Source organism: Physeter macrocephalus, chromosome 9, assembly GCF_002837175.3.
Source record: "Physeter macrocephalus isolate SW-GA chromosome 9, ASM283717v5, whole genome shotgun sequence".
Taxonomy (NCBI): domain Eukaryota; kingdom Metazoa; phylum Chordata; class Mammalia; order Artiodactyla; family Physeteridae; genus Physeter; species Physeter macrocephalus.
Window position 1 is genome coordinate 62,758,342 of NC_041222.1, and position 13,507 is coordinate 62,771,848.

A 13,507-nucleotide genomic window follows, 5' to 3' on the forward strand; every position below is an offset into this window, starting at 1 on the left:
CACTTGTTATTGCCTGTCTTTTTTATTATAACCATGCTAGTGGGTGTGAAGTGCTATTTTGTTGTGGTTTTGATTTGCATTTCCTTGATGATAATCTTATAATACTCATTTTACAAGTGAAGAAATTGAAATTAGGGAGGTTAATTAACTTCCCCTCGTTACACAGGTAGTGGGTGGTAGGATTGAGATTCAGATTTTGTCTGTTCGACAAATAGAGTTTAGATTTGCCTATACTCTATTGCCTCCACTTTGTTTTTTGAGTTTTTTTTTTGCTGAACAGTAATTTATCATTTTTGTGCTGAACTTGGGAGTTAATAACAGCATTTCAGATTTACAGGGAAACAGTAAATCAATAGTAAGTTGAAGTAAACTGGTTTCTTAAAAGCTTTTGGTTGGAAGTTAAAAGGAATTAGATCTTGTTAAATCAACTATAGTTGATTAACAATGTTGTGATAGTTTCAGGTGTACAGCAAAGTGATTCAGTTATACATATACATGTATCTATTCTTTTTCAAATTCTTTTCCCATTTTAGGTTATTACATAATATTGAGCAGTTTCTTGTGCTATACAGTAGGTCCTTGTTGGTTATCCATTTTAAATATAGCAGGGTGTACATGTCAATCCCAAACTCCCTAACTATCCCTTCCCCCCACCTTTCCCTGCTAGTAACCATAAATTCGTTCTCTAAGTCTGTGAGTCTGTTTCTGTTTTGTGTAAGTTCATTTGTATCATTTCGTTTTAGATTCCACACGTAAGCAATATCATACGATATTTCTCTTTCTCTGCCTGAATTACTTCACTCAGTTTGACAATATCTGGGTCTGTCCATGTTGCTGCAAATGGCATGATTTCATTCTTTATAATGGCTGAATAATATTCCACTGTATATATGTGTCACATCTTTATCCATTTCTCTGTCGATGGACATTTAGGTTGCATCCATGTCTTGGCTACTGTAAGCAGTGGTGCAATGAACATTGGGTTGCATGTATGCCTTCGGACCATGTTTTTCTCCAGATATGTGCCCAGGAGTGGGATTGAAGTGTCCTATGGTAGCTCTATTTTTAGTTTTTTAAGGAACCTCCATGCTGTTCTCCATAGTGGCTGCACCAATTTACCTTCCCACCAACAGTGTAGGAGAGGGTTCCCTTATCTCCACAACCTCTCCAATGAGATACCACCTCACACCAGTCAAAATGGTTATCATTGTCTTCTTAATAACATTGATATCGAGGATGGTGTTCATTGTCTTTTGGTGATAATTAACCACTACCAAGCCTTTCAACTCTTGACTAGATTCTTCATAGAGGTGTAGAGTTGAAGGACACTCTTTAAGGCTTTATCTTTTCCAGTCTTCTGCTTCTGGTCTGGTGAGTGATAAATCCCTTCTAGCAAAAACTGGTCCTACTTTTAAGTGTCTCTAGGTTTGTTACCACACTCCCTCTCCTGATCAAATCCTGGCCCCATTTTTGTTAAGCCTGTTATAGTCAACATTATAGATAACTGTTATTCTTTTTTTTTTTTTTTTTTTTTTTTGTGGTATGCGGGCCTCTCACTCTTGTGGCCTCTCCCGTCGCGGAGCACAGGCTCCGGACGCGCAGGCTCAGCGGCCATGGCTCACGGGCCCAGCCGCTCCGCGGCATGTGGGATCCTCCCAGACCGGGGCGCGAACCCGGTTCCCCTGCATCGGCAGGCGGACGTGCAACCACTGCGCCACCAGGGAAGCCCTGTTGTTCTTTTAAGTTAATGAAAATCTATATTGTTCACCTGCATTCACGATTTGTCAGTCCTCTTTAGACAAAGAAGTACTAGCAGATGTCTTATTGTTAATATTTAGTGTACCTGAAAGTTTTTATTAGTTTTTTTAAAAAACATATTTATTGGAGTATAATTGCTTTACAATGGTGTGTTAGTTTCTGCTTTATAACAAAGTGAATCAGTTATACATATACATATGTCCCCATATCTCTTCCCTCTTGCATCCCCCCCCCTCTACATATACATATGTCCCCATATCTCTTCCCTCTTGCATCCCCCTCCCTCCCACCCTCCCTATCCCACCCCTCTAGGTGGTCACAAAGCACCGAGCTGATCTCCCTGTGCTATGCGGCTGCTTCCCACTAGCTATCTATTTTACATTTGGTAGTATATATAAGTCCATGCCACTCTCTCACTTTGTCCCACCTTACCCCCCCCATCCCCCCGTATCCTCAAGTCCATTCTCTAGTAGGTCTGCATCTGTATTCCCATCTTGCCCCTAGGTTCTTCATGACCTTTATTTTTAGATTCCATATATATGTGTTAGCATACGGTATTTGTTTTCCTCTTTCTGACTTACTTCACTCTGTATGACAGTTTCTAGGTCCATCCACTTCACTACAAATACTTCAGTTTTGTTCCTTTTTATGGCTGAGTAATATTCCATTGTATATATGTGCCACATCTTCTTTATCCATTCATGTGTTGATGGACACTTAGGTTGCTTCCTATCCTGGCTATTGTAAATACAGCTGCAATGAACATTTTGGTACATGACTCTTTTTGAATTATGGTTTTCTCAGGGTGTATGCCCAGTAGTGGGATTGCTGGGTCGTATGGTAGTTCTATTTTGCGGAGCGCAGGCTCCGGACGCACAGGCTCAGCGGCCATGGCTCACGGGCCCAGCCGCTCCGCGGCATGTGGGATTTTCCCGGACCGGGGCACGAACCCATGTCCCCTGCATCGGCATGCGGATTCTCAACCACTGCGCCACCAGGGAAGCCCTTCATATTAGTTTTTTAAAAAGTAAAGGTTCGCAATGATTTTACGTCTGAAGATGATTTGCAACCATTTAATATTCAGTTAAATGTTATATTTCTGTGTTTTCTTCTCTCTTATTTTTTTATTGAGATATAATTCACCTGACATGAGCCTCTCTTTTATTTTTAAACACCTACTTTCTCCTCTAAAACACAGGGCCTACCAGCACTTTCACAGGTCCTCCCCCAGGCGGTGGGGCTAGGATTTGGTAGCTGGTGCTGAGAGAAAACCCTTGGTGGCACCTTTGCCCTGGGACTGTGCCAGTGGCAGCTGTCACTCAATGGGACAGAGAGGCCATTCTGTGATCTCTTATTCAACATTGTGCCTTTCTCCTCTTCTCATTGCTCTACCTTAGGAAAACAAACAAACAAAAAACAGAGCCTAAACCTGGACTAATATTTTAAGCAAAGTAGGATTACTTTTCTGTTTCACTATGTTTACTCTGTAATGTTGCTGCTTTTGACTCGAGTTATGGTTCATGTTGATTTCCAATTATTTTCTCTTATACTCATACCCAGCAATTTTATTTTTCTCTCCTAAAGATGACAAGGATAATATTTTTCTTTCCTCTGCAACTTTAGGCACTGTGCTAGGTGCTTTGTGGATACTCTCTCATTATCAACTTCAATAATTTTGGCAGGAGGGTAGGCATTACTTCTGTATTACAAATGAGGAAAGTAAGGCTCAGAGAGTTTGCATTACAGCTAATAGCTGGCATGGCTGCGCTAAAGTCCTGGTCTTTTAAATCTCAAGTCCAGTGCTATTTGTCATTAGGCTAAAGAAATTGACTCTCGTCTTTAATGAATTTCATCTTCTTGGGAAAAAAATTCTTAGACAGGATTATAATAAATTAGGTATCATTTAATTTTAAAAATTTATAATTTTTAAAATAGCTATACATTAAAATGGTTCAAGAATTATAAATGGTATACAATGAGAAGTCTCTTTCTCACCTGTGATTCTGTTTGTCCAGTTTCCACACTCTTAAAATAGAAAATGAAGATTAGTAGTTATTAATTTCTTCTATATTTGTCTAAATACTTTTCTTTGTGTGTACACATGCACACATGTATGCAAATACAAATATACGGTCTCTATGCTTTCCTTTAAAAAATTAATTAGTAGCATTTCAGGCACACTATGTGTATCTTGTATTTTTCTGTGTGAGATCTTTTCCTATCAGTAAAGATAGAGCTTCCCCATATGTTTTTATCCTGGCATTTACTTTCAAATAAAGGTTATCTTCATTCTTAAGCATATACTTGAAATAACTAAACACCTATGTTCTCACAAAAACTTTTACAGCAATATGCCTAGCAACATTATTTATAATAGCCATAAAGTGGAAACAACCCCAGTGTCCATTAACTGATGAGTGGGTAAACAAAATATGGTATATCCATACAGTGGAATATTATTTGATAATGAAAAGAAATGAAGTATTGATATCAGCCACAACATGTATGAACCTTGAGAATATGCTAAGTAAAAGAAGCCAGTCACAAAAAACCACATATTGTGTGGTTCCTACTATATTAAATGGTCAGAATAGAAGCAGAAAGTAGATAAATGGTTGCCTGGGCCTGGGGGTCAGAGAGAATAAAGAGGGACTATTAATGGGCACGGGGTTTCCTTTTGAGGTAAAGAAAAATGTTCTAAAGTTAGCTGGTGATGATGGTTACACAATTCTATGAATTACTAAAATTTACTGAGTTATAAACTTTAAAAGGCTGGATTTTATGACGTGAATTATATCTCAATAAAGTTGTTATTAAAAAGTTTTATAAGGCTTAACTTTTATTTCTCATCCTTTCAACTGTTATTCTTATCCATGTAAGTCAGTCTCCAATAACAGGACAGTTATAATCTAGAAATTTCTAATTTGTCTCATTGTACTCTAAATGAATTGAATTATTTTTTGAGCAGGCAATATCTAATTCCTCATTAATGTCTGTGGCTTCTCCCGAGCCATTCGGGTACACAGCTCACATTGGCAGAATTCTATCCAGTCTCTGACCCTGACTGCACCACTTGACTTCCATGAGGAGCCATTCCTCAGATTGACTTAAGTATAACATCTTCTTCGGGTATCATTTCAATTTAGAGCTGTCAGGCTATTTCTTCTTGAAAGGTTATTCACAATTATTAATGAATTTCCAGGCTCCAGCTGAACCAACTCTATCAACAGACTGTTACAAAAATGAATTGTCCTCAGTCCAAGTCTGCCATCTGCCCCAAGTTGCCTCTTACTGGGGCCTGGAGCTGGGCAAATACAGTGTTTTTTTCTATCTTCCCTCTCACCGGTGAATACTTCTTAAGTGGTAATGGCTTTTCCCAAACTCTGTTGCCTCTGAGTTTTGTATATTGACTCTTTTTTTTTTTTTCTGCCTTAACTGGGAGTGAATGGTAAACATGAGGAAAATTGCTAATAAACTATTCTAGAGTTCCACCTGACAGCTATTTTCTTTTTGTGTAATCCCATTAGCTTAAATACGTGCAGAGAAGTTTTGGGCAGGAATGGAAAATTTTGTATTCATTTTGTTGGAAGGATTGATTTCTTACAATGAAATATAAAAAATAAATGAATGGGGCTTCCCTGGTGGCGCAGTGGTTGCGCGTCCGCCTGCCGATGCAGGGGAACCGGGTTCGCGCCCCGGTCTGGGAGGATCCCACATGCCGCGGAGCGGCTGGGCCCGTGGGCCATGGCCGCTGAGCCTGCGCGTCCGGAGCCTGTGCTCCGCAACGGGAGAGGCCGCAGCAGAGGGAGGCCCGCATACCACAAAAAAAATAAAAATAAAAATAAATAAAAAATAAATGAATGTCAGAAATGTATTCCTGACGGATAGATTTATCTCATTTATTCATGCCTTTTTTTGTGTTTACTTTTCAGCTCTCCTACAAGCTTGTGTTCCCCATAACCAGCATGTATGGTTCAATATTTACAGCCTGGAGGATCCTTGAAGTAATGAGAGAAGAGTCTGCGACAAGTGACTGGTTAGCTTCCGTAGAGTCATTGCTCCCTATTACCACAGCGATCCCTGCGCATGTTTTTCTTCTGCTGGCTTACCTCCTTGTTGAAGATAAAGGACGAAATCTTCGTCAGATACTGAAGGTCACTACAGAATTTGCCCAGGCTGATTCCTCTCAGGTAAAGCAAGAAAATAATGGAGCAGTAATGGGGGTAAAGCTTAATATTGGAATTGTAGATTATTCTTTCATTGTGGATAATTTTTATCAGAGTTTTAGAGTACAGGTTGCTTTTTTTTTTTCGCTATCTTTATTTTCCCAATTTTTTCTTTTTTCTCCTTACTCTGAGTTGATATCTACTTTATGATGCACATGTTTCTTTAATGAAAGCACGCTTCGAAAGAGAATCTACACATGATGCTAATCTGTTATTTTTGTTATTGATGGATTTGCTAATTTGTAATGCTTTCATTAACTCTTGCACCTTATTCCAAGATGCATATCCCTTAGTTCTCATATCAATTTTTAAGGTGGAAAAAGTAATTAATTCAGAATAAATGGGCCTGTATAATAGGAATTAATCTCTTTTTAACTTCTTGCAATTTGATCGTATTTTTATTGTCATTTAATAAACAAAAAAAATAGTGGGTTGTTGTTTAATATGGTACTGATCAACACGCTGATCATGTACCATATAAAACATGCTGATCAGTACCGTATAAAACAACATGTTAAAGATATGTTGTTTAATGAACATATTAAACAGACTAAAAAGATAAATAATCATTTTTCCTATCTGCACAGTTCTTGGAGTATAATAAGATAACCATCAGACATTATTAATAAAACTCCCCCCCACCTTTTAAACTAACCATATATTTAGCATAGACATCTGTAATTTTTTTTCTGTTGGATAGAATCTCTAGAATGCATTTCCTGTGAAGGGAAGGATTTCCTGACCAAGTAGGTATGGCATTTTTATTATCTTCTGTATCTTAGTGTCTGTGCTTGTGTTCTTTTTCAAGCATGGTGAAGAAAAAGTCCATCTCTTTATGGAGTGTTCCTATAGGAAAAAAATTTGGTGTTGAAGGTGGGATAAATATGTTTTTCTAGATAATGAAGTTAATGTATTTGCAATTCCTTTTTGTCCCCAACTTGTCACGCCGTTTTGTCAGGTAAACAAATGCTATCTCACAAAAGTTTTCCCTCTGACTAGATTTCTCTGTCTGATTCTGCAAGTGGATCCGTAATGTGTTCAGAGTACCTTTGTCTCACGGTGTATGCGTAATGTGAAACACTTCAGCTTGCTTCCTACTTTATTTCTCCCTTCAGCTTCTGTAACAATCCTAATTCTACCAAATGCTTTTTATCACTGTTGACACCTTGTAGGATTATCTCTTTAGAATAGTTAATGCACAGGTAATGCCTGGAGATTATCTGAGGAAGTCATACCGTAGGTTACCTGACCTATGTTTGCCACTGGTGTAGAACATGTGTTATATCAGTGTATGTATTGATACTTAGGAAATGCATTTAGTCTGAAATTCTAGGGTGATCCAGTATCCTTGTAAATACTTTTCATGTGTGCCATGAAATGGAAAAAGTTGGGAAGCACTGGGGTGACCATCCCGGATCATTTATTTATTCAATAAATGTTTATTAAGCAGTGCTATAAATTAAAGTCAATATGTTACACTTCTGTTGATAATTTCTAGGAAGTTTTTAAAGAAGTGAGAAAAAACACACCGTGTAATTTTGCTTGTTAAGGTGAATGGTAGGGTAAAATGTTGAAATATAGTTACCCAAACTCATGCAGAAGCAAAGGCAATATAATTAATAAGAACTTACAAGTGGAGTTATTTAAGTCTTTTGAAAAGGATAAAAGTAGACTAGAAGTAGGAGGTAGTGTTCTTCACTTTTCCTTATGAAGTGACCATATCATATCATTTCTCTGGCCTTTAGCTACAAGGTAAAGCAGCCTGAAGAAGAGGATTGAATATTTTGAAAAAGCAATTTTCTAATTGTAACTGCTTGGTGTAGATTCAATTAGATGAGTTAGGGTTGAGATCTATTATTGGAGGAGTGTTTTCTGTTTCTTTCATTAAGTTGACATGACTGCATGAAATGTATTGTTTCATGTGTGTTTGTCCTTTCTTACCTTATAAAAAGAAGGTATATTATGTTTAAGCAATCATTGGCTCAAATTCATGGGGGAGTCAATACTGAAGAAGAGTCTTAGATTACTAATAAGCAGATACTAAGTAAATTAGTATGTAAGAATAGGAATTTAGAGGCTGTCTTCTACCTCTAAATTAACCACTTAACCGCTTATGTAGAGTTCACTGGCCCGCAGTATTGTGTCTGTGTGACACCATAGTTTACTGTAAGAATTCTACTCTAAGACCTTGTGAGAGAAAATATTTGAAAAGTTTGAAAGAGATGCACCATATTTGAAGTGTGTTTAGTGTGATTATGATTATTATTCATTCTAAGTTATTAGAAATTATTTTGATAGTACTTATTCATAGTAATGCAAGTTATCAATATCAACTAATACTTTTAGTGTTAATAATGATAAGAAAATATACTTCTTTAAAAATGTGATTATTCTTCTTACTTATCGGGTACTTGGATGGATCCCCTTCCCCAGTGAGTTTTCATCCTTAGTCCCTCACCGTGTTCCCCTGTGGCATGCGTTTTGTGTTGGGTTTAATACATTTAGGGCCATGGAAGTCTAATGGAGCTAGGTAGTCTGAAGGGAACTTGGCCTTGTGAGTACCATTTTAGAGTTAACTAGATACAGATGATGGTGTTAAAATAACTAGATAGTTACTCAAGGCCACAGCAATAAATTGACACTTGAAAAAAATAGTAAGGAACTTTTTTTTTTTCCATATCGAGAAATGTTGTCCGCAGTTACTGATAATCCATATAGTCTTCTTATCCAGACATCATGAGACTTAATTTGCAGAAGATACAAACTCAGGTCAGGCAGCTCTCAGTAAAAATTAAGTGCCTTTTCTTTCTTGGAAGGAATGTCTTAGAGTGTTCTGGGGAGAGATCCAAGAATGAGCATCCTATGTGAATTCCCATGGAAGTCGTGAAAGTTTTTAAACACATTGATTTAGTTTAGAGAGAGATTTTTGTATCGTAGTCTGTGCTTATAATATATGGGAACGCCATCTAATTCCTAAATTAGTGTTTTTTTCTGGAAATTGCAGTTGATGGATTCATGTGCTTTTTGGTTATGTTTATATAACAGTTCCTGCCTTTCTGATACTGTGAGTAATGTTTTTTTCCCCACGGTTTGATGTAAATCATTCATGCTGCCTTCAGAGACGCCTGAACGACAGTTGAAGCACATGGCTTCATGGCTCATAAACAGTAACGTCCTGTTGGGCTTATTCTTTCTTCTTCAGAGAGCTATTTCCTAACTCTGTGATTTGTCCAGATCTGGTCACATCTAGTTTGAAATCAGTGGTAGTGAATATAAACATAGGCTCTAATCAAGGGATAATGTGAACCCCAGGCTTAAATAAGGACATTTTCTAAATTTTAATTGAATGGTTTTTTAAAGGGCAATATCAAATCATATTTTGAACCCTTAGTAAATGATTGACTAATCTATGAAACATGATTGTGGACAGTTTGGAAATGTCTGAGACTGATACAGCCTCCTTAAGAAGAGGTTAATAACCCTTAATCAACACATGTTGATTGACTTCCTATCTCCCCTTTCAGGTGAGCCCAGCACAGTGACAGCTCACTAATTAAGAACCACGTCTGGCTCTGTGACCTGCACTGTGTGCCTCTATACAAACTTAACTGGTGACAGCACCAGTTCTGTACCACTTTCCTCAACCCATTCCATATACCTGATTGTATCTTGCTTCTAAGACTCTCAGCCAGAAACCTTACTTTTTCTTCCTCTCTTCCTAACTCTCATTTCACTTTTGGATTTTATGTTTAGTTCTTTGCCAACTCTGACCTTGGTTTCCAGTAATATCCCACCCATGTTCCTTCTGGCAGCTTCAGGTAAACTTCTCTCTGTGTCTACGTGGGACTCCCCTGCCTTCCCCCTAGTTACCCACATTGTTACTGTGGCCCCTGGCCCCTTGAGAAGAAAGGGATACTATTCACCTCTTAAAACCTGCTCTAATATCTGTTGGCTTAGCTATATTATATTAGCTGTATCATTGGCTAATTATTACATAATATTTAATATATTAAATATATAATTGTTATAATAACCACTTATTATATTAGCTATATTATTAACTATAGCTTCCCTCTAGCTATAGGAATTGACATTTCTCCATGTGAAGCATTATATCCTGGAGAATAATAGAGGTGTTGGAGGAGGAGGCTACTTTTCACATAGATAAGTGATTCTGCAGAAGACTATAGGTTATTAAATGCTTAATAGTATGTCATATAAATAAATGTAGAGAGAACACCTGACAACAGATTATATTCTCTTTTGGAAATCCAGGCTGCTTGTTAGTGGTTTTAAAACCTAAGAAAATATGTTTTCTTCCTGTTTCTACCTATATTGTTAAGAGTTTACGGCAAGATTAAATACTTAGGCATCTGAATTGAACATTAACCATGAAGACGAGTAATTTTTAGATAGGCTGAGATGGTTTAAAGTAAAATCTTACGGGGCTTCCCTGGTGGCGCAGTGGTTGAGAGTCTGCCTGCTGATGCAGGAGACACGGGTTCGTGCCCCGGTCCGGGAGGATCCCACGTGCCGCGGAGCGGCTGGGCCCGTGAGCCATGGCCGCTGGGCCTGCGCGTCCGGAGCCTGTGCTCCGCAATGGGAGAGGCCACAACAGTGAGAGGCCCGCGTACCGAAAAAAAAAAGAAATTAAAAAATAAAGTAAAATCTTACAATAGCTTAGTATTTCAACTTCAGTGGAAGAACTCTAACTGCTACATGTAAGGCATAACAATTTCTTTTTGACTAGTTTATAAAATGGAATATGCCAAAGAGGAAAAGTTTATAAACTTTGACTTTAGAGAACCACAAGTTCCTTCCTTAAAATCTACTCTCACCGAGGAGCTTATCAAATTAAGTTTTGTGAAACCCAATGCCTCTGTCAAATCCTTGGTACTTGCTTGCTTTTCTCTTGTTTGGAATTGGGGATAGAGCTGTGTTTTTTTGTTTGTCTTGTTTTGTTTTTGCTTGCATTTACAACTCTGAGGACTTTTACTTCCTTTTTACCTTTTGGTTGTTAAGTCTCACTAAAGGTCTTATTTAATGGGAACAATTGCAATCTTTGATAATTTTATCTTATCCTTTGTAATGTTTTCAGGGCTTATTTTTTTTTTTCCATTTGTGAAGGTGTACACATGTTTGAGCCATTTAAATCACTTATGGGGATAGGTTCATGGCCCATGACTTGCTGGTCTTTCAAAAGTCATATATTATCAAATAGTAAAAAGTTGACTTTCAGGGCAGAATCCTGTGATAGTTCTACTATGGGTCATAAGCCATATTTTAACATGGAAAATGAATAGGAAATGTGTGAAATTTAATGGTCTGTAAGTTACTGCTGTGAGAAAAGGAGAAAATATATTCTATAAAGGAACTTGCACAAAGAGTCCTTGGACACTTTGCACTCTGTTCTATTGTCACCGAGTTCTATGAATTAATACCCCCTGAAGTCAGTCGGCTTCCTGTGTTCTTCACACCAGCAAAAAGAAGCCAGAATGTACAGTACTTTTAATAAAGAGCTTTACAGATAAGAAATGCTGTACTACTATTCCCTTGCAGCCATAGCATTGATTATGCCTAGAGCAAAATTGGGACGAGCCTGTCAGCATGAAACAATTAGACAAAGAGAAACACAGACAAAAATACAGGGTCAAGTATCTATTCCATCCTGTGGCAATATGTTTATTTCTTCTTTATAAACCCAACATAGATATCTATAGAATAAAATGTTTTTAACTGGCATTTGAACCTTTTTATATTTTTTTCAGTTTTTTGCATGAAGCCTTGAGGTTATACTCAGGGAAGCAGTCCTGTGTCAATTTTTTACCTTTCTTGAGTTCCTGAGGGCTAATATGGGCTGAGTTTCTTCTGAGAAGTCAACAGAGTATAAATTGCTTAAAAGTTCAACCCTATATCACTGTGACACTCACTAGCTTACTAATATAATGAAACAAAAGCCATTTGTCTTGTTGTGTCACTGAACCCTGAGTAACAGAAAGGATGGGGGTGGAGTTTGGTGAGGATGGGGCCTAGAACTGCATTTAGAACAGCAGAGTCTGTTTGCTCCCAGTTGAATATCAGTTAGCAGTAGCTTTGTCTTCAGATTAAAACCTGCTTGGAATGGGCTTCTGGTGTTGCTGAAGGACTCAGAGGGGAAAAATTTTGTGGTAACTTTGAATTTTGTAAAAGCCATGAGGAATTCTTCTCAAGGGGAAAAACACAAAGTCCACCATTGCCAGAATAAATGTTTTCTTATTTAGTCAGAGGGCAGGGAAGGAAAAGGGAGTGTTGGTCCCCTGCCTACTTGTATCGTGGCCAGACACCCCAAAGTGGAGCTGTCAGTGGACATCCCTTACCATTTATTCTTCAGCCCTTCCATAGTCAATCCTTCAATTCAGAGGAGAGTCTTAATCAAGGAAACATTTCTTTACATCTACAGAAGCAATCCATGTCAGCTCTCTCCAACGAGTTTTGCCTTGATTCATCAATAAAAATGGATAATCAAGGCTCATCAGACTTTTAAGAAAATTTAACAGCATGACTAACCAGAGCATCTCTTTCCAGAAGAAGAACTTGGGGCGCAGAGGATAATATAAAAACAATCCAGTACCTATGAGACGTTGGCAAGATATTGTATGTTTTTGTATTGTATATAAGATACTGCTGTGATGAAGAAGAAATTCAAGAGCAAGAGATTTTAGAAATTAAAAACTTGGTTGCCACAGTACGTAAATAGAGGCTGGATTAGTGATTTATAGAATAGCCAACTAAAATATTTCAGAATATAGAAAAAATATGAAAACTGAACAAGTTAAGACATTGAAGGTCAATCTTGGAGTTCTAACATCTTTCTGTAGGAATTTCAATTGGGGAAAACTGAAGAGAAAATGAAGGAGAAAAACTTAAAATATGACAGAAAACTATTTCCTAAGCTCAAAAAAGACACAAAGATATAGATTGGTAGGACCCTCTGAAAGCCACGTAGCACAAGTGAGACTAGATCAATACCTATCCATGCCCAGAACTTCAAGAATAAAGAGAACATCAAAAGAGATTTTAGAGAAGAGTTGGAAAAGATGAAGTCATTTAAAATTGGATTGACCTTAGGTTTTTTATAGCAGCCCACTGGGTACTGGAATACATTGGTATATTGTCTTCCAATTTCTTGAGGAAAGTCACTTTGAACCCGGAATATTCCTTTCCATCATTCTACTTTTTACAAGTGATGGTAATAAAGGCTTTTTCTGATGGGCAATAATTCAAGAACATTTCTTGGTTACTGATTTTGTGGGGGGAAAAGCCCCTCAAGAATGTGTTCTTGGGCTTCCCTGGTGACGCAGTGGTTGAGAGTCCGCCTGCTGATGCAGGGGGCACGGGTTCGTGCCCCAGTCCGGGAAGATCCCACATGCCGCGGAGTGGCTGGGCCCATGAGCCATGGCCGCTGAGCCTGTGCATCCGGAGCCTGTGCTCCGCAACGGGAGAGGCCACAACAGTGAGAGGACCGTGTACCGCAAAAAAAAAAA

General features: G+C 38.0%; 1 protein-coding gene and 1 non-coding gene across 6 annotated transcripts in view; both read left to right on the forward strand.

Annotated features, from left to right (window-relative positions):
- FOCAD (focadhesin) overlaps positions 1–13,507 on the forward strand; it is a 319,213-nt gene that overhangs the window by 106,827 nt on the left and 198,879 nt on the right. For all 5 annotated transcript variants that reach the window (XM_024126842.3, XM_028494027.2, XM_028494026.2 and 2 more), the window contains one exon: positions 5,691–5,948. In XM_024126842.3, the coding sequence (XP_023982610.1) occupies positions 5,691–5,948 (258 nt within the window). The remainder of the gene's footprint in view (positions 1–5,690; positions 5,949–13,507) is intronic.
- LOC112065811 (small nucleolar RNA SNORA30/SNORA37 family) lies at positions 2,963–3,091 on the forward strand. The gene has a single exon (XR_002892244.1). It is a non-coding gene; the product is annotated as a small nucleolar RNA SNORA30/SNORA37 family (small nucleolar RNA).